This window comes from Amblyraja radiata, chromosome 25 (genome assembly GCF_010909765.2).
Source record: "Amblyraja radiata isolate CabotCenter1 chromosome 25, sAmbRad1.1.pri, whole genome shotgun sequence".
Lineage (NCBI taxonomy): Eukaryota > Metazoa > Chordata > Chondrichthyes > Rajiformes > Rajidae > Amblyraja > Amblyraja radiata.
Window position 1 is genome coordinate 36,440,543 of NC_045980.1, and position 21,836 is coordinate 36,462,378.

Sequence of the window (21,836 nt, forward strand, 5' to 3'; positions counted from 1 at the left end):
CCCCCACACACAGACCCCGCCCCCACAGACCCCGCCCCCACACACACTGACCCCGCCCCCACACACACACACACACTGACCCCGCCTCCCCCCCACACACACACTGACCCCGCCCCCACACACAGACCCCGCCCCCACACACACGGGCCCCGCCCCCACACACACTGACCCCGCCCCCCACACACAGACCCCGCCCCCACAGACCCCGCCCCACACACACACAGACCCCGCCCCCACACACAGACCCCGCCCCCCCCACACACACACAGACCCCGCCCCCACACACACAGACCCCACACACACACAGACCCCGCCCCCACACACACAGACCCCACACACACTGACCCTGCCCCCACAGACCCCGCCTCCACACACTGACCCCGCACCCCCCACACACACACAGACCCCGCCCCCACACACTGACCCCGCCCCCACACACAGACCCCCCCCCCACACACAGACCCCGCCCCCACACACAGACCCCGCCCCCACACACACAGACCCCCCCCACACACAGACCCCGCCCCCACACACACAGACCCCGCCCCTCGCAGACCCCGCCCCCATCAGATTCAACTTTAATTGTCATTGTCCGTGTACAGTACAGAGACAACGAAATGCATTTAGCATCTCCCTGGAAGAGCGACATAGCATATGATTTGAATAAATATTTACATTAGCATATATACAGACATAGTGTTTTTCCTGTGGGAGGAGTGTCCGGGGGGGGGGGGGGGTGATTGGCAGTCACCGAGGTACGTTGTTGAGTAGAGTGACAGCCGCCGGGAAGAAGCTGTTCCTGGACCTACTGGTCCGGCAACGGAGAGACCTGTAGCGCCTCCCGGATGGTAGGAGGGTAAACAGTCCATGGTTGGGGTGAGAGCAGTCCTTGGCGATGCTGAGCGCCCTCCGCAGACAAGGCTTGCTTTGGACAGACTCAATGGAGGGGAGCGAGGAACCGGTGATGCGTTGGGCAATTTTCACCACCCTCTGCAATGCCTTCTGGTCGGAGACAGAGCAGTTGCCATACCATACTGTGATACAGTTGGTAAGGATGCTCTGGATGGTGCATCGACCCTGGCCCCACCCACCAAGCCCAACCCCGCCTCCAGCCACACCCATAGCAACAGGCCCCGCCCGCAGCCCCAAGCCAGGATGGTGCGTGACTTGGTGGGGAACCTGCGGGCGGTGGCGCTCCCCTGCAAGGCTATTCTGGTCCACGGCCGGGGGTGGGGGGGGGGGGGGGGGGGGTCTGTCGGAACAGCCTGGGCGAGTAACCGCGGTGCGATGTGTAGACGGTGAAATCTGCGGTCACTGTGGAGGTGGGGGGAGGGAGGGTCCACAGATCTCGACTAAAACACAGCGGGCCAGGCAGCATCTGTGTGGATAGGTGAAGTTTCAAGTTGGGGATCCTTCTTCAGTGTTTAAGGTGGTGGATGGGTTGCCAATAAAGAGGGTTGCTTTACCCGGGATGCCATTGGGTTCCTTGTGTGTGTTGGTGCTGTGGGATGTGGCGAGTATTTGGGGTGTCTATAGTTGAGGCAGTTACCACAGGACCGCCAGGACCTGGTGTAGTTTGTTCTGTCCAGTTTCGGTTGTGTGTGCTAACCAGGCAATACATGATTACAATCAACCTATCCACAGGTACATGATAAAGGGAATAACTTAAATAACGTTTAGTGCAAGATAAAGTCCAGTAAAGTCTGAGCAAAGATAGTCCGAGGGTCTCGAATGAGGTAGATAGTAGTTCAGATCTGCTCTCCTGTTGGTGGTAGGATGGTTCAGTTGCCTGATAACAGCCGGGATGAAACTGTCCCTGAATCTGGAGGTGTGCGTTTTCACATTTCTGTATCTGTTGTCTGATGGGAGAGGGGAGAAGAGGGAGTGACCGGGGTGAGACTGGTCCTTGATTATGCTGCTGCTAGGGCCCAGGACCTGCCCCAAGGATCTCTTGTAAAGATCAAGTCAGGAGTATTTTATTGTCATATGTCCCAGATAGAACAATGAAATTCTTCTGATGCAACACAACAGAATATGTAATCACAATAAATAATATAATAAGAACTCAGAAAAAACCCCAAACAATAACAGTGCAATAATAATTATTATAATAGTCTATTGTAGTTCATTTCTTATGAGGATGTCGTGTTTAATAGCCTGATGACTGTGGGGAAGCAGCTGTTCCTGAACCTGGACGTTACAGTTTTCAGGCTCCTGTACCTTCTTCCCGATAGCAGTGGTGAGATGAGTGTGTGGCCAGGATGGTATGGCTCCTTGATGATGTTGGCTGCCTTTTTGAGGCAGCGAGGACAATAGATCCCTTCGATGGTGGGGAGGTCAGAGCCGGTGATGGACTGGGCAGTGGTCACAACTTTTTGTAGTCTTTTTCGCTCCTGGACGTTCAAGTTGCCGAACCAGGCCACGATGCAACCGGTCAGTATACTCTCTACCGTGCACCAGTAGAAGCTCAAGAGAATCCTCTTTGACATACCGACTCTCCATAAACTTCTCAGGAAGTAGAGGCGCTGATGTGCTTTTTTTGTGATCTCCATCAACCACAACCACCCTCCTCTCTGTCACATCTGACTCCAACCACCACATTGGTTACCCTGGGCCCAGTGACTTGCCTTACCAGGGTTCCTTGATGCCACACTCTGTCAAGCATGTCCCTGATGTCAGACTCATATTTATAGAGTCATATCAGTGTACAGTGTGGAAACAGGCCCTTCAGCCCATTTGTCCATGCTGACCAAGTTGGCATACTGGGCTTGTCCCATTTGCCTGCATTTGGCCCAAAGCCCTCTAAACCCTTCCTATCCATATATCTGTCCAAATGTCTTTTAAAAATCGTAATTGTGCTGATAGTTTACAAGCTATAGGAGTAATATTAGGCCATTCGGCCCATCGAGTCTGGCTGAACTCAGCCACCTAATCCCATTTCCTGCCTTCTCCTGAAACCATTGACACCTGTTCTAATCAAGAACTTGTCTATCTCTGCCTTAATAACTTAATTATTAGTTGTAATTATATTCCTTTGGCTTCTCTGTGTCCTTAGTTTTGTTTATTACTGTCACGTGTACTGAGGTACAGTGAAAAGCTTTTGTTTACCTGCTCTCCTCCTACAGTCTGTCGCTCCTCACCCCACAGCCGAGCTCATGAGCAATGCTGCAGTTGATGAAGGGACAATAGACAATAGACAACAGGTGCAGGAGTAGGCCATTCGGCCTTTTGAGCCAGCACCGCCATTCAATGTGATCATGGCTGATCATCCTTAATCTGTACCCCGCTCCTGCCTTCTCCCCATATCCCCTATCTTTAAGAGCTCTATCTAGCTCTATCTTGAAAGCATCCAGAGAACCCGCCTCCACCGCCCTCTGAGGCAGAGAATTCCACAGATTCACAACTCTCTGTGTGAAAAATATTCAAGATTCAAGAGAGTTTATTGTCATGTGTCCCTGATAGGACAATGAAATTCTTGCTTTGCTTCAGCACAACAGAACATAGTAGGCATGACTACAGAACAGAAAAGTGTTTCCTCATCTCCGTTCTAAGTGGCTTGGCCCTTATTCTTAAACTGTGGCCCCTGGTTCTGGACTCCCCCAACATCGGGAACATGTTTCCTGCCTCGAGCATGTCCAAACCCTTAATAATCTTATATGTTTCAATAAGATACCCTCTCATCCTTCTAAATACCAGAGACATGGTGAATGACTCAGAGCAATGAGAGTGAGTTACTCGTGTGGGTGTGGGGACCTCTGTGGGTCAGATGCAACATTCCTTCCAGCACATCCCTCAACATTTTTCTTTAAAGGTCAATTGACATGATTTTTACAGATTCGAGCCTTTTATGTTTGGATATTTTAAATCTGAATACAAGCCATGGGTGTGGTTTGTAGTTCCATTATCCAGATGCCGCTGGAAATCCTCAACAGGTCAGGCTGCAACTGTGGCAAATGTTTCAGCATTTGCTGATTTTCATTCACATTTCAAACATTCTGCAGTTTGTAAAATGTTTCTCTTAATCTGGATCAGTAGTTGAATGGTACGTAAGTGCCGCATGTACTTAGAAACAGTGACATTCCTTGTTTTGCAGACAGTTCAGTAAATTATTACAATGCATAAGCAAGCTCATGTCCAAGTACAAGGGGTGCTGTGATTGTAGTGTGGGAACAGTAGACGATACTGAGACAGTACACGAGTCACCACGTTTCAAGTGTCCATTTCTGCCATTCGTCTTCAGACTCAGGAGAAGGCTCCCGGCCTGAAACGTCAACTATGCATTTTCTCTTGAAATGCCTGACCCGTTGAGTTACTCCAGCACTTTGTGTCTCTTTTTTTGGTAAGCCAGCATCTGCAGTTCCTTGTTTCTACAATAAAGTATTCGTTATTCTCAGTAAACCAGACCATTGAGCAAAAACTACAGCAGGTAGATCAACCATAGTGTTTGTTGCTGGGGGCAGGGACGTGGGCAGGGACATGTACAGGGATGTGGGCAGATGTGGGCAATTGTGGACAGGGAGGAGCAGATGTGGACAGAGAGGAGCAGATGTGGGCAGGGAGGAGCAGATGTGGGCAGGGACGAGCAGATGTGGGCAGGGAGGAGCAGATGTGGGCAGGGACGAACAGATGTGGACAGGGATGAGCAGATGTGGGCAGGGACGTGTACAGGGATGTGGACAGGATTGTGGGCAGATGTGGGCATGGATATGAGAGGAATGTGGGATGAGGGAGTGATGAGCAGCAATGTGGGCAGGTTTGTAGGTAGAGTAAGCACAGCATGTGCTTGGATGAGAACATACATGTCAAGATTAGTAAGTTTGCAGATGATATAAAAGTGGGATGATATAATTATTTGCAGAAAGTGAAGATGGTTGTGAAAGATTGCAGCAGGATCTTGATCGATTGGCCAGTTAGGCTGAGGAATGGTTAATAGAATTTAATACAGAAAAATGTGAGGTGTTGCATTTTGGGACGTCTAACATAGGCAGGACCTACTCATTGAATGGTAGGGTTCTGGGAGGTGTTGTAGAGCAGAGGGATCTAGGAGTACAGGTGCATGGTTCCTTGAAGGTCGAGTCGCAGGTAGATAAGGTGGTTAAAAAGACGTTCGGCACATCATTGGCCTTCATCAGTCAGAGTATAGAAGTTGGGAGGTCATGTTGCAGTTGTATAAGACGTATTTAGAGTTTTGTGTTCAGTTCTGGGCATCATGTTGTAAGAAAGATATTGTCAAGCTGGAAAGGGTACAGAGAAGATTTACAAGGATGTTGCCAGGACTAGAGGGTGTGAGCTATAGGGAGAGGTTGAGTAGACTGTGACTCTACTCCTTGGGTCACAGGAGGATGAGGGGTGATCTTATAGAGATGTATAAAATCATAAGAGGAATAGATAGGGTAGATGCACAGAGTCTCTTGCCCAGAGTAGGGGAATTGAGGACCAGAGGACATAGGTTTAAGGTGAAGGGGGAAAAGATTTAATAGGAATCTGAGGGGTAACTTTTTTTACACAGAGGGTGGTGGTTGTATGGAACAAGCTGCCAGAGGAGGTAGTTAAGGCTGGGACTATCCCAACATTTAAGAAAAAGTTAGAGATACATGCATAGGGCAGGTTGGGAGGGATGTGGACCAAACGCAGGCAGGTGGGACAGTGTTGTCAAGTTGGGCCGACTGGCCTGTTACAACACTGTATCACTCTATGAGTAATGGGCAGGGTATTTCCAGAGCCTGATGCTTCTCAACATCTCTGATGAAGGGTGGTTGGTCTGAGATGTTGCCGTTCTCTCCGCCTCCAGGTGGGTGGGTCGTCAGTGAAACTGCCCTCTACCAGATGTGGTTGGTTCAGTTTAGTTAAAATCTAGCATGGAAACAGGCTCTTCCACCCACCATGTCCACACCGACCATCGATCACCTGTGCAGTTGAACTGGTTAATGTGGAGGAAATAGAGGCATTAGGTCTGAGGTAATGCATGCAGCAAACACTGGTGCAGCGAGAGTTTAGTTTAGTTTAGAGATACAGCGCGGAAAAAGGCCCTTTGGCCCACCTAGTCCGCGCCGACCTGTGATCCCCGCGCACTAACACTATCATTATCGTAACCATATCATAACATTAGCAAATTTGCAGATGACACAAAGCTGGGTGGCAGTGTGAACTGTGAGGAGGATGCTATGAGAGTGCAGGGTGACTTGGACAGGTTGGCGGAGTGGGCAGATGCAGAGCCGGATTTACGCATCACAAGCTTAAGCTGAGGACCTCGAGATCTAGGGGGGCCTCGGCAGGCAGACAAACCCAGGGCAAAAATCAAAAAGGGCCACTTTTCAACATAATTGTAACATTTTTCACACAGAGAGTGGTGGCGAGAGCAGGAACAGGGAGATACGGGACCTGAACGTGTGGCTGAGGAACTGGTGCACGGGGCAGGGATTTAGATTCTTAGATCATTGGGATCTGTTTTGGGGTAAGGGGGAACTGTACAAAAGGGACGGATTGCATCTTAACAGGTGTGGGACCAGCATTCTGGCAGGCAGGTTTGCCACTGTTACACGGGTGGTTTTAAACTGAATAAGGGGGGTGGGGTGTCGAATGGGCTAGTGGAGGATGGAGTTAAAGGGAAAGGGTTTCTTAAATGTGTGAGCGTAGAGACAGAGGGGTGTAAAATGAGGGTAGAAGCAATAGGTAGCAAGGTGAAAAGTAAAAGTGGCAGGCCGGAAAATCCAGGACAAAAATCAAAAAGGGCCACTTTTCAACAAAATTGTATAAGGGGTAAGAGTGTTGTAAAAACAAGCCTGAAGGCTTTGTGTCTCAATGCAAGGAGCATTCGTAATAAGGTGGATGAGTTGAATGTGCAGATAGCTATTAATGACTATGATATAGTTGGGATCATGGAGACATGGCTCCAGGGTGACCAAGGCTGGGAGCTGAACATCCAGGGATATTCAATATTAAGGAGGGATAGAGAGAAAGGAAAAGGAGGTGGGGTAGCGTTGCTGATTAGAGAGGAGATTAACGCAATGGAAAGGAAGGACATTAGTTTGCAGGGTGTGGAATCGGTATGGGTAGAGCTGCGAAACACTAAGGGGCAGAAAACGCTAGGTGGGTGTTGTGTACAGGCCACCTAACAGTAGTAGTGAAGTTGGAGATGGTATCAAACAGGAAATTAGAAATGCGTGCGACAAAGGCAAAACCGTTATAATGGGTGACTTCAATCTACATATAGATTGGGTGAATCAAATTGGCAGGGGTGCTGAGGAAGAGGATTTTTTGGAATGTATGCGGGATAGTTATCTAAATCAACATGTAGAGGAACCAACGAGAGAGCAGGCTATTTTAGACTGGGTATTGAGTAATGAGGAAGGGTTAGTTAGCAGTCTTGTTGTACGTGCCCCCTTGGGCAAGAGTGACCATAATATGGTTGAGTTCTTCATTAGGATGGAGAGTGACATTGTTAATTCAGAAACAATGGTTCTGAACTTAAAGAAAGGTAACTTTGAGGGTATGAGACGTGAATTGGCCAAGATTGACTGGCAATTAATTCTAAAAGGGTTGACGGTGGATATGCAATGGAAGACATTTAAAGACTGCATGGATGAACTACAAAAATTGTTCATCCCAGTTTGGCAAAAGAATAAATCAGGGAAGGTAGTGCATCCGTGGATAACAAGGGAAATCAGGGATAGTATCAAAGCGAAGGATGATGCGTACAAATTAGCTAGAAAAAGCAGCATACCGGAGGACTGGGAGAAATTCAGAGACCAGCAGAGGAGGACAAAGGGCTTAATTAGGAAAGGAAAAATAGATTATGAAAGAAAACTGGCAGGGAACATAAAAACTGACTGCAAAGGTTTTTATAGATATGTGAAAAGAAAGAGATTAGTTAAAACAAATGTAGGTCCCTTGCAGTCAGAAACAGGTGAGTTGATCATGGGGAACAAGGATATGGCGGACCAATTGAATAACTACTTTGGTTCCGTCTTCACTAAGGAAGACATAAATAATCTGCCGGAATATAGCAGGGGACCGCGGGTCAAAGGAGTTGGAGGAATTGAGTGAAATCCAGGTTAGCCGGGAAGTGGTGTTGGGTAAATTAAATGGATTAAAGGCCGATAAATCCCCAGGGCCAGATAGACTGCATCCCAGAGTACTTAAGGAAGTAGCTCCAGAAATAGTGGATGCATTAGTAATAATCTTTCAAAACTCTTTAGATTCTGGAGTAGTTCCTGAGGATTGGCGGGTAGCAAACGTAACCCCACTTTTTAAGAAGGGAGGGAGAGAGAAAACGGGGAATTACAGACCAGTTAGTCTAACATCGGTAGTGGGGAAACTGCTAGAGTCAGTTATTAAAGATGGGATAGCAGCACATTTGGAAAGTGGTGAAATCATTGGACAAAGTCAGCATGGATTTACAAAAGGTAAATCATGTCTGACGAATCTTATAGAATTTTTCGAGGATGTAACTAGTAGCGTGGATAGGGGAGAACCAGTGGATGTGGTGTATCTGGACTTCCAGAAGGCTTTAGACAAGGTCCCACATAAGAGATTAGTTTACAAACTTAAAGCACACTGGCATTGGGGGTTCAGTATTGATGTGGATAGAGAACTGGCTGGCAAACAGGAAGCAAAGAGTAGGAGTAAACGGGTCCTTTTCACAATGGCAGGCAGTGACTAGTGGGGTACCTGCAAGGCTCAGTGCTGGGACCCCAGCTATTTACAATATATATTAATGATCTGGATGAGGGAATTGAAGGCAATATCTCCAAGTTTGCGGATGACACTAAGCTGGGGGGCAGTGTTAGCTGTGAGGAGGATGCTAGGAGACTGCAAGGTGACTTGGATAGGCTGGGTGAGTGGGCAAATGTTTGGCAGATGCAGTATAATGTGGATAAATGTGAGGTTATCCATTTTGGTGGCAAAAACAGGAAAGCAGACTATTATCTAAATGGTGGCCGACTAGGAAAAGGGGAGATGCAGCGAGACCTGGGTGTCATGGTACACCAGTCATTGAAAGTGGGCATGCAGGTGCAGCAGGCAGTGAAGAAAGCGAATGGTATGTTAGCTTTCATAGCAAAAGGATTTGAGTATAGGAGCAGGGAGGTTCTACTGCAGTTGTACAGGGTCTTGGTGAGACCACACCTGGAGTATTGCGTACAGTTTTGGTCTCCAAATCTGAGTAAGGACATTATTGCCATAGAGGGAGTGCAGAGAAGGTTCACCAGACTGATTCCTGGGATGTCAGGACTGTCTTATGAAGAAAGACTGGATAGACTTGGTTTATACTCTCTAGAATTTAGGAGATTGAGAGGGGATCTTATAGAAACTTACAAAATTCTTAAGGGGTTGGACAGGCTAGATACAGGAAGATTGCTCCCGATGTTGGGGAAGTCCAGGACAAGGGGTCACAGCTTAAGGATAAGGGGGAAATCCTTTAAAACCGAGATGAGAAGAACTTTTTTCACACAGAGAGTGGTGAATCTCTGGAACTCCCTGCCACAGAGGGTAGTCGAGGCCAGTTCATTGGCTATATTTAAGAGGGAGTTAGATGTGGCCCTTGTGGCTAAGGGGATCAGAGGGTATGGAGAGAAGGCAGGTACGGGATACTGAGTTGGATGATCAGCCATGATCATATTGAATGGCGGTGCAGGCTCGAAGGGCCGAATGGCCTACTCCTGCACCTAATTTCTATGTTTCTATGAATCTGTGGAATTCTCTGCCACAGAGGTAGTTGAGGCCAGTTCATTGGGAGTTAGATGTGGCCCTTGTGGCTAAATGGATCGGGGGATATGGAGAGAAGGCAGGTACAGGATACTGAGTTGGATGATCAGCCATGATCATATTGAATGGCGATGCAGGCTCGAAGGGCCGAAGGGCCTACTCCTGCACCTATTGTCTATGTAAACTGTACCCTGAACTCTCTTCTCAGACGCTGCCCGACCTGCTGCACTTTTGCAGGTTTTTAATTCTCATTTTTATGTCAGAGGTCCTGCATTGCAAATGCCCAGGAGCATGGCGGCAGCAGTGCATGCCCTGCACAGTTGAATGGCGGCGGCAGTGCATGCCCTGCACGGTTGCATGGATAGACTCGACTTGTACTCGCTAGAATTTAGGAAATTGAGGGGGGATCTTATAGAAACTTACAACATTCTTAAGGGGTTGGACAGACTAGATGCAGGAAGATTGTTCCCGATGTTGGGGAAGTCCAGGACAAGGGGTCACAGCTTAAGGATAAGGGGGAAGTATTTTAGGGCCGAGATGAGGAAAACTTTTTTCACACAGAGAGTGGTGAATCTCTGGAACTCTCTGCCACAGAGGGTAGTTGAGGCCAGTTCATTGGCTATATTTAAGAGGGAGTTAGATGTGGCCCTTGTGGCTAAAGGGATCAGAGGGTATGGAGAGAAGGCAGGTACAGGATACTGAGTTGGATGATCAGCCATGATCATATTGAATGGCGAATGGTGCAGGCTCGAAGGGCCGAATGGCCTCTACTCCTGCACCTATTTTCTACGTTTCTATGGCGGCAGCAGTGCATGTCCGGCACGGTTGCATGGTGACAGCAGTGCATGTCCTGCACGGTTGCATGTCGACAGCAATGCATACCCTGCACGGTTGCATGGCGGCGCCACCGCTGCAGCAGCAACAACCCCGGGGAACAAGGAGCCGCTGCCATGTGCCCGCCAACAGCCCCGCGCATGCGCGGTGACGTCGTCTCGCCCGTGCCCTCCGCCAGAGCGCGCGCGCACGCACGCACGCCGCCGCGAGAGCGCGCACGCACGTACGTTACCGCGCCCGCCCCCTCCGGCGCGCATGCTCAGTCGCAGCGCCGCGGCCGGCGGGGACGCGCACGACGAGGTCGGGAACGCGCACGACGAGGTCGGGGACGCGCCGCGCCGAGCGTCACGTGGTGCGGGCAGCAGGCTACTAGAGGCTGGAGCGGCCATTTTGAGCGATAGACGCTTCTGGAAGGTAGGCTGGCGGGAGGGTTGTGGCGGTGACCGGAGTACCGGGCCCCCCCCTTCACCACCGCCGCGTTCCCGGGCCCCCCCATCACCGGGGGGCAGTGGCCCGACCTCCCTCCCTCCCCCTCCACCCCAACCCCGGCCGCCCAGCACCGGGCCGCGCCGAGCCGCAGCGCGCCAACCCCAGGCTCAGGCTCAGCCCCAGGCCAAGGCCCAGGCGGCGGGCAGCGCGGGCTCTAGGCCCCGGCCCCATCCACCCGCGCCCGGCCGGGCCTGGCCTGGCCTACCCGTTGTCCCCAACCAGGGCCCGGGGTCGCTGCGTGTGTCCGGGCCGCCTCCTCTTCCCCGCGGGGCCGCGCCTGAACAATGGCGGGAAGCGGGCCGCGGCCTAGCACGGGCTCACACAGCCTGGGGCTGGCGTGGACACACACGGGGCTGGCGGGGACACACACGGGGCTGGCGGGGTGTCTTTGTTACGGGGAGGTGGAGGGAGGAGGGGGAAGGGAGGGAGAAACAGACCGCCGCTCACCGCGTGTCCTCTCTTTCCCTCGCAGTTTCAAACTATGGGAGACCAGGGAGAACCTCAAGTCCAATTCAAGGTAAGGAGCCGCCGCCCGTCCCCATCCTCCTAACCCCTTCACTTCCATCCACTCCTCTAACACCACCATCCTCTCCCCTAACATCTCCATCCTCTCTCCTAACCCCTCGGACCGCTCTCCCGCCCTCTGGCCTAGGCTGCGAGCGGTCCTTGTCCCAACCCAGGAACTCCAGACTTGCATGTACTTGTAGTTTTATTGAGCATCACTCTTACCCTACCCTGTACCAAAACCAGTGCAATGTAAAATGTCCAGTCATTCATAAACTTGTATTTTACTAATATTTCATTTTAGCCAGTAGACTTGTATTTTTAATGCCTAGAGGGCTTTAAAACAGATGATGGATGATGGGGAAAGCTGGAGAAACTCAGCAGGTGCAGGTGCATCTATGAAGCGAAGGAAAAAGGCAACGTTTCGGGCCGAAACCTAACCCTTCTCCATAGATGCTGCTGCACCCGCTGAGTTTCTCCAGCTTTTTTGTGTACCTTCGATTTTCCAGCATCTGCAGTTCCTTCTTAAAAACAGAGGTAGTTGTAGATTGGTTACATTACTTACTCATCAATGTAGTGCTCCGTCTACTATCACACCATTCATGTTATCACAACGTGACATGTGCTGTTAGTTAGTACTGCTGCATGGTAGGAGTAACATGCTGTAGTGCGTTGTATACGTCACTCAATAAATACTGTTATACCAGATCTGTGAGTATGAGTGATTTACTCAACAGTAGTTGAGGCAGGTACTACAACAATTTAAAAGACGGGTACAAGGCTATGAAACGTTTAGAAAGATATTGGTAAAACCATGGGCAGGTGGGACTACCGTAGATGGGGCAAGTTGGGCTGATGGGCCCGTTTCTGTGTAGGAAGGAACTGCAGATGCTGGTTTAAACCGTAGATAGACACAAAAAGCTAGAGTAACTCAGCGGGACAGGCAGCATCCCGAGAGAAGGAATGGGTGATGTTTTTGGCCGAGACCCTTCTGAGGCTCAACCCAAAACTTCACCCATTCCTTCTCTCCAGAGATGCTGTCTGTCCCGCTGAGTTACTCCAGGTTTTTGTGTCTACTATTTCTGTGTTACATGGCTCTATGATCAAGACTAAATGTTTTGGTAAAGTTGGGTTTTCGTAGCTGGAGGTCCCCTGTGCTAAGGCATTATTTACTTAGATGTGTATCCCACAAAATGTTGTATTGCCCCATGTGTTGACCCAGCAGTGCATGTTTTAATCTCTATAATACTCTTCAAATTATCTAAAATAAATAGTTCTTTTGGCTGTTAGTTGTGTTTGTGGATGTTTTTTAGGGAGTAATTGGACTGGGGTGGGAGTACAATTGTTTGATCAGTTTTCCTTCATCTTTGGTCATTTGGATGTAGTTATAATGATGTGTTTATCACATGATCTGTTTAGGGACTGTCAGTCTTCTCAAATGTGACCTGCCCGCGCACCCTGGGATTGATGTAAGGTTAGACCTGTGGGTTATATTAACTAGAGCAAATTGTTGAGTGTAGCCTGACAATGGTGATATCGACTACTTAGTCAAAAAGGCCCAACAGAGGATGTACTTCCAGTGGCAGTTGAGGCAACACAACCTGCCATAGGCAATGATGGTCCAGTTTTATACTGCCATCATAGAGCCTGTCCTCACTTTCTCCATCATGGTCTGGTTTGGCTCAGCCACCAAGCACGACATCCGGCGGCTGCAGGTTGTTGGCTAAAAACTTCCCTCCATTGATGAACTGTACACTGCAAGGGCCAGGAAGTGAGCGGGTAAGATCATCTCTCACCCTGGCCACAAACTCTTTGAAGCACTTCCCTTTGGAAGGCGACTCTGGACTGTCAAAGCTGCCACAGCCAGACATAAAAACAGCTTTTTTCCGCAAGCATTAACTCTACTCAATAACCAAAAGTCTGTAGCCTCCCTTTGCTCTGGTAGTTTATTTCATTCTTCACATGTGTAAATTATAATGTCTTATTTTTAATTGTCTGCTGTACATCGTGTTGTTACTCGCGAGCGGAGCACCAGGGCAAATTCCTTGTATGTGAGTACTTGGCTAATAAAATGTATTCAATTCAATTCAATATGGAATGGAATAAAAGGCAAGAAGTATGCCAATAGAGGAATTGATTCCAAAAGGAATAATGACTATTGTCCCTTTGCCATTAGTGAATGTGACTATACTTAACTGCATGTTTAGCTGTATTCTGGGTGGTTTCAATAGCAGGAAGATGAACCCTTTTCCCAATGTGTAGGCAGGGCTACTTTATTGCATGTCATGAATTGTGCTTTCCTGCCTTATTGGTTAAACCTGTTTCACTAAAAGATACTGACTGAATCATTATTCTTGTAGCTTGTACTTGTTGGAGATGGTGGTACTGGTAAAACTACTTTTGTGAAGCGCCATTTGACTGGTGAATTTGAAAAGAAGTATGTAGGTAAGTGCTTTAAGTGACACGATGCAGGTAGCTATTCTGATTCCTTTCCCTTTCCCCTGACTCTCAGTCTGCAGAAGGGTCTCGACCCAAAACGTCACCTATTCCTATTCTCCAGAGATGCTGGCCCGCTGTTACTCCAGCCTTTTGTGCCTATCTTCTGATTCTTGACAAACCTATTTCAATTCATCTCACACCTTTCATTGGTGAGGAATGACCACACTTTCATAAGCGTGGAAATTATTCCTGTTTGTTTCCTTAAATATTTAATTTGCCCCATTCTAGATCAACGATGAGATTTTTAAAGTTGCTTATAAATTACTTCAGAACTTACTTGACTGACCCGATCACGAGAGAAGTTGCTGAACCAATCTTGCTGATGTTCACCAATAATTTGAATACATTGCTGCTCTGAAAACGGCTGCAGCGTATACCTATTTTAACTGGTTGCTCTATGGTTGCAACCTAGTACATTTAAGGTCTTGAATCAGTCCTGTGCCCCAGAATTGTCTGCAGATCACTTGCTAGTTCTTTACCAAGGTGTTGTACAACCTAGAGCCTCAGAACTGTGGTCCATTGTAGCAGTTTTCTCTATTTAAGGCCCCTTAGTAACCCCATGCAAGTATATCACCAAGCTTTTTTGTTTCACTTTTTAAATGAAGACGTGCTGTTTAGTTTATATTGCCTTTTATGCTGTAATTTTTATAGATACAAAGATTCTGCAAAAAATCTCTCAAAGCTGCTTGGATGTGCATGGATAGGAAATGGTTAGAGGGGTATGGGCCAAATGCAGGCTAATGGGAAGGCACTTGTTCAGCATGGATGAGTTTATGTTGATGGGCTTGTTTCCATACTATATACATTTGGGTAAATTGCTTCATATTCTGGATCTGCACTGTCATTACACCAACCCATACTGTCCAGGAGTGGATTCTTGCTGCCTTCTATGTTTCATTTTCACATCATGCTGGACAATGTTATTTGACAGCTGCCCATTGTCATATTCATCTGGGGATGTGGATGTTGGAGTAATGTGTTGGATTTCCCATTGCAGCTACTTTGGGTGTTGAAGTTCACCCTCTGGTGTTCCATACTAACAGAGGTGCCATCAGATTTAATGTGTGGGACACGGCTGGTCAAGAGAAATTTGGTGGTCTCCGTGATGGCTACTATATTCAAGGTAAGGATTTAAACCCCGCAGCTCCTGACGGTGGTATTTCTGATAGTATCTGGGGTTCTTACTTGCTATTTCTTTAACAGCTCAATGTGCCATTATCATGTTTGATGTAACTTCGCGGGTGACATACAAGAATGTGCCTAACTGGCATAGGGACTTGGTGCGAGTGTGTGAGAACATCCCCATCGTCTTGTGTGGCAACAAAGTTGACATTAAAGACAGAAAAGTGAAGGCCAAATCTATCATCTTCCACAGGAAGAAAAACCTTCAGGTACGCCGTTTGTCAATGTTCGGTACGTTTGCAGATCTGCCAACGTTGGCAGTGGGTGCTGAGAGGGAGGTCTTTCAGCACTGAGATCTGTTCACTGTCCATTGTTAGTGGACACTTTGTTTTAGATTCCAACCCTTTCCAAATCCAACCCTAGAACCTTGTAGTGTGCCCCTAGGAAGCCAGTTGTTACTGGATTGTGAGGGTGGGAGTCTGTATTTTGCAAACCTGTGCCCAGCTGTTATTTGTGCCTTTACTGTCAGTGATTCTAGTTTGGTAAAGATCTAAAGAAGCATTAGTCTGGTTACTGCTAACTAATTAAATTTTTTTAACGAGTTCACTTGGTGACTGGTTAGCTTTTTGGGTGTGGCCAGCAAACTAACAATTTCCACAGTTCCATTTCCTTTGCAACTTGTGAAATGTCCTGGATTTGGAAGTCGTGCTGCAGTGGTTGGCAGCACTTGTTATCAGGTGAGGCGATGGGGCGCAATGAAGTGCTTTGATTACTGAACTTGTGGGATGGCATGGTGGGCAGCGTCTGCTGAAACGACTCGCCAAAGTCGATCAGAACCCACTGTTCTGTCTTTTACGGAGCTGAATGGGTGTGAAGGAGAAGGAATTCTGGGACTTCCGTTGCAGAGCAAGAAATAGCTGCATTGGAGAGTGTGGGAGATGTTAGCTGAGATGCCATTTGTGTTGTGGGTTGTTCATTAACATCAGGCATCCTAATTCTGTACTCAGCAACAATTCAGAGGGGTCTTTGTAAGTTAAAGCTCTGGTAAAATCTAGTTGCTTCAGTACAGAATACAGATTCAGTGAATTCCTCCTTGAGGCTTTGTTTGGTAAATGTTTTAACATGCTTGGGCACCATACGTTTTGGAAGGCAGGCCTAGTTCAATTGATCTGCCTGCTTAAATTAAAGCATTGAGCGATGGAAACCAGTGCAAGTGTTGAAGTTATTGAATAGATCTATTGCTTTTGGAAGTGATTGTGAGATTTAAATTTAATTTGGTTGGAGTGTCGGGGCTAAACAAAGTTGTGAAATTAATGTTATAACTAGCAGCTGGAGTTTATACCATGGAGGGTGTGGCATGCAATTGCTGGGCAAACTCGTTTAATTTGTGAATGAACTGGGCTTTGCTTTTTGTATTTAACCATTTACGTTCAGCTTTTTGAAATATAATGAGACTAATACATTTGAATTACTACATGTTCTTAAAACTTGTTCCACTGGTTTCAATCTGTCCTAAATCCCTGTTTTAATCTCTAGAATGTTTGTCGGTGTGGAATGGTGCATGTAGCTCCTGTGAGGCCACTCACCTTCACACAATTGCTCTAACCCCAACAATGCTAATGTTGCTTGTTTCCTTGCAGTACTATGATATTTCTGCCAAAAGCAACTACAACTTTGAGAAGCCCTTCCTGTGGCTGGCCAGGAAACTCATTGGCGATCCCAACTTGGAGTTTGTTGCTATGCCGGCCTTGGCGCCCCCAGAGGTTCAGATGGATCCTGACTTAGCAAGACAATATGAGGCGGATCTGAAGGTACAGTATTAGTGAAACACCATAAACACATCCCACTTTAAAAAATGAGGCATGTCTTCTGCTTAATAGCACTTTACAATGTTTAATGGGTGAGCTGTACATGAGCTGAGGGGGATGTAGAATCATTCTGCCTCATGTACACCCATTTTTGCAGCTCCTCGACACATCAGCTTGATGTATATAAATCATCTACAGTGCCCTCTTTAATGTTTGGGACAAAGACACATCATTTATTTATTTGCCTCTACTCCACAATTTGAGATTTGTAATAGAAAACATCACACATGGTTAAAGTGCACTTTGTCAGATTTTAATAAAGGCCATTTTTATACATTTTGGTTTCACCATGAAGAAATTACAGCAGTGTTTATACATAGTGTCCCCCACCATTTCAGGGCACCATAATGTTTGGGACACAGCAATGTCATGTTAATGACATTTTGTTGCATATGCTTTGCATGCAATGACTGCTTGAAGTCTACAATTCATGGACATCACCAGTTGCTGGGTGCCTTCTCTGGTGATGCTCTGCCAGGCCTGTATTGCAGCCATCTTTAGCTTATGCTTGCTTTCTCTTCAGCATATAAAAGGCATTCTTAATTAGGTTCCGAGCGGGTGATTGACTTGGCCATTTGACCATTGACCATTTTTTAGCTTTGAAAAACTACTTTGTTGCTTTAGCAGTATGTTTGGGATCATTGTCTTGCTGTAGAATGAACCGCCGGCCAATGAGTTTTGAGGCATTTGTTTGAACTTGAGCAGATAGGATGTGTCTATACACTTCAGAATTCATTATGCTACTACCATCAGCAGTTGTATCATCAATGAAGATAAGTGAGCCAGTACCTTCAGCAGCCATACATGCCCAGGCCATAACACCCCCACCACTGTGTTTCACAAATGAGGTGGTATGCTTTGGATCTTGGGCAGTTCCTTCTCTCCTCCATACTTTGCTCTTGCCATCACTCTGATATAAGTTAATCTTCGTCTCATCTGTCCACAAGACCTTTTTCCAGAACTGTGTTTGCTCTTTTAAGTACTTCTTGGCAAATTGTAACCTGGCCACCCTATTTTTGCAGCTAACCAGTTGTTTGCATCTTGCAGTGTAGCCTCTGTATTTCTGTTCATGAAGTCTTCTGCGGACAGTGGTCATTGACAAATCCACACCTGACTCCTGAAGAGTGTTTCTGATCTGTCGGACGGGTGTTTGGGGATTTTTCTTTATTATAGAGAGAATTCTTCTGTCATCAGCTGTGGAGGTCTTCCTTGGCCTGCCAGTCCCTTTGCAATTAGTAAGCTCACCAGTGCTCTCTTTCTTCTTAATGATGTTCCAAAGAGTTGATTTTGGTAAGCCTAAGGCTTGGCTGATGTCTCTAACAGTTTTATTCTTGTTTCTCAGTCTCATATTGGCTTCTTTGACTTTCATTGGCACAACTTTGGTCTTAATGTTAATAAATAGCAATAAAGGTTTCCAAATGTGATGGAAAGACTAGGTGCTGAGAGATCTCTTCTACCTGCATTAAGGAGGCATTTAAACACACCTGAGCAATTACAAACACCTGTGAAGCCATGTGTCCCAAACATTATGGTGCCCTGAAATGGGGGGACTATGTATAAACACAGCTGTAATTTCTACATGGTGAAACCAAAATGTATAAAAATGGCCTTTAATAAATCTGACAATCTACACTTTAACCACATGTGATTTTTTTCTATTACAAATTTCAAATTGTGGAGTACAGAGGCAAATAAATAAATGACGGGTCTTTGTCCCAAACATTATGGAGGGCACTGAAAGTGGTGCAGATTCTATCTTTGTTTAAACAGATGAATTGGCCAAAGAGATTTACATTGTGGGGGTTTAAAAGTAAAATCTAATTGGTCTGATGTTAATTTATCTGCAAGTTTGTTTTTCCAAACTATCTTTAAAAAAAATAAATAAATAAATAAAAATTCCTGATATACTTCTATAGGTTACATTGAAGAATCATAATTGACTTTTCATTGTAAAATGAATTGGGTGTAAATTTGGGAGGTGGCTTGTGGACTTCACATTGAATAGTGTTACTTTTTGTGCCATTATTCTTTACGAGTACAAAGTGTCCTGTGGACTGTTTTAACTAAAATGTCTGCCTTTACTTTCACGTTCCAGGTTGCTCAAGACACTGCATTGCCAGATGAAGATGATGACCTGTGAATTAGAGGCTGGAGTCGAACACAGCAGCCTAGTTTTATAGGCAGCTGTCATGTGATGCAGTGTTTGCCCGTTAATTAGCTGAACAGAGCTTAAATGCTTATAATCTTTAGGGAGGCTAAAGGAGTTGAAATTGGGAGTGAATGCTGTGCAGTATGACAATATTCTTCACACCTAGACCTGTGTACTTGATACTAAAACTTCAAAAACTGCAACATTTGAGTGCATAATTTAATTTATGATACGAGTAAAATCACAATACATCGTTTCAAGTTGTATGTTAATGTCATTCCTACTTTTTGTTAACTTTTGGTTTAGATCATAAAGTTGTGATCTTAATAAAGTTGTATTCCAAATGACTCCATGAATTGTGGCATTAAAGTGCTCAGCATTGCTTCCAAAAGATATTGTTTTTATTAACCAGTAATGCTTGCAGCCATTGCTGTAGCCGTGTTTTTTTTTTGGGGGGGGCGGGGGAGAACTGACTTTCCATGGAGGGAATGTGAAACTTCACATAAGGGGTTTTTGAAACTGCCCCCAAGGTTTCCAGGTAGAAGCTCACGAATGGAAGTGTGGATGTGAGGCCGGATTGTGTAGCTATGACATGGTAGGATCTGGCTGATTAAGGAAGTGTATGAAGTCTTCAACTTCTCTCATTCTATTATGTTAACAAGGCAAAGACTTGCTGTGTGTGTGTGTGTGTGGCCTTGTGTGCTAGTGGATTGCCAATACTTATGTTCTGCATAGATGGGCTTGGACTGTCATAAACAGCTGCCAAGCATTTCAGTATTCTACCTGAAAATCTGTATTTTGCTGAGGAAATCAGTATTTTTACGCGGTGCCATTTTGCTGGAAAAAATGTGTTTTTAATGTGCGGTCATACCCATGTAAGAGTACAAGAATGCATAACTTTGCTACCGATTGGCATGTCTTCTATGCACCTTGACAGTCATTGCCATTTCTTTGTCTACTTCTGTTTGAACGGCTGCTTCTTGCTTTTGGCACCAGATGATGATGTAGATGATGATGTGGAAGCCTCCCTTTCCCTCCATCTCTTTCCCGCCTTCTCCCCTTCTGTTTTTTCTCTCTCCCTCCCTCTCTCCTTATCCCTCCCCGAACAGATTCAGATTCAGATTCCGATTCAGATTCAATTTTAATTGTCATTGTCAGTGTACAGTACAGAGACAACGAAATGCATTTAGCATCTCCCTGGAAGAGCGACATAGCAAATGATTTAAATAAATAATAATAAGTGATAATAAGTGTCCGGGGGGTGGGGGGGTGATTGGCAGTCACCGAGGTACGTTGTTGAGTAGAGTGACAGCCGCCGGGAAGAAGCTGTTCCTGGACCTGCTGGTTCGGCAACGGAGAGACCTGTAGCGCCTCCCGGATGGTAGGAGGGTAAACAGTCCATGGTTGGGGTGAGAGCAGTCCTTGGCGATGCTGAGCGCCCTCCGCAGATAACGCTTGCTTTGGACAGACTCAATGGAGGGGAGCGAGGAACCGGTGATGCGTTGGGCAATTTTCACCACCCTCTGCAATGCCTTCCGGTCGGAGACAGAGCAGTTGCCATACCATACTGTGATGCAGTTGGTAAGGATGCTCTCGATGGTGCAGCGGTAGAAGTTCACCAGGATCTGAGGAGACAGATGGACCTTCTTCAGTCTCCTCAGGAAGAAGAGACGCTGGTGAGCCTTCTTGATCAGAGTTGAGGTATTGTGGGTCCAAGAGAGGTCATCGGAGATGTTGACTCCCAGGAACCTGAAGCTAGAAACACGTTCCACCTCCGTCCCGTTAATGTGGATGGGGGTGTGCGTGCCGCCCCTGGACTTCCTGAAGTCTACAATGAGCTCCTTGGTCTTCTTGGAGTTAAGGGCCAGGTTGTTGTCAGCGCACCATGCTGCTAAGTGCTGGACCTCCTCCCTGTAGGCCGACTCATCGTTGTTGCTGATGAGGCCAATCACCGTTGTATCATCTGCATACTTGATGATGGTGTTAGTACCATGTACAGGTGTGCAGTCATAGGTGAAGAGGGAGTAGAGGAGGGGGCTCAGCACACAGCCCTGTGGAACGCCGGTGTTCAGGGTGAGGGTTGAAGAGGTGTGCTTGTCTAACCTAACAGACTGGGGTCTGTTGGTTAGAAAGTCCAGTATCCAGTTGCAGAGGGAGGGGTCGATGCCCAGGTTACCGAGTTTGGTGATCAGTTTTGATGGTATAATGGTGTTGAATGCTGAGCTGTAATCGATGAACAGCATTCTTACGTAAGTGTCTCTGTTGTCGAGGTGGGAGAGGGCGGAGTGAAGTGCCGTTGAGATGGCATCCTCCGTACTCCTGTTCTTGCGGTAGGCAAACTGATAGGGATCCAGTGTGGGGGGTAGGCAGCTTTTGAGGTGTGCCAGGACCAGCCTCTCGAAGCACTTGGTGATGATGGGGGTAAGTGCAACTGGGCGGAAGTCGTTGAGGCTTGCCGCAGTGGAGTGTTTTGGCACTGGCACGATGGAGGTGGATTTAAGGCACGTGGGGACAACTGCTTGGGCAAGTGACAGGTTGAAGATGTCAGTCCAGACGTCTGTCAGCTGCGCAGCACAGGCCCTGAGCACGCGCCCGGGGATGCCGTCAGGGCCAGCAGCTTTACGTGCATTAGTCCTACTCAGTGCCACGAATACGTCGTAGGGGGT

General features: G+C 47.0%; 1 protein-coding gene across 1 annotated transcript; it reads left to right on the plus strand.

Moving 5' to 3' along the window:
* The first annotated feature begins 10,848 nt into the window (after positions 1-10,848).
* Positions 10,849-19,561, plus strand: ran (RAN, member RAS oncogene family). The gene is made up of 7 exons (XM_033043912.1): positions 10,849-10,953; positions 11,501-11,545; positions 13,893-13,977; positions 15,029-15,154; positions 15,235-15,422; positions 16,794-16,964; positions 19,117-19,561. The coding sequence occupies exons 2-7, from the start codon at positions 11,510-11,512 to the stop codon at positions 19,159-19,161; spliced, it is 651 nt and encodes a 216-aa protein (XP_032899803.1). The 5' UTR covers positions 10,849-10,953; positions 11,501-11,509; the 3' UTR covers positions 19,162-19,561.
* The last annotated feature ends 2,275 nt before the right edge of the window (positions 19,562-21,836 follow it).

What these genes read in the sequence shown, in the direction of transcription:
- ran (XM_033043912.1), top strand. Translation starts at nt 11,510, where the DNA reads ATGGGAGACCAGGGAGAACCTCAAGTCCAATTCAAG. An exon ending in AACCTCAAGTCCAATTCAAG is followed by an intron (nt 11,546 to 13,892) that starts GTAAGGAGCCGC and finishes TTATTCTTGTAG; the next exon opens with CTTGTACTTGTTGGAGATGG. An exon ending in TGATGGCTACTATATTCAAG is followed by an intron (nt 15,155 to 15,234) that starts GTAAGGATTTAA and finishes TTTCTTTAACAG; the next exon opens with CTCAATGTGCCATTATCATG.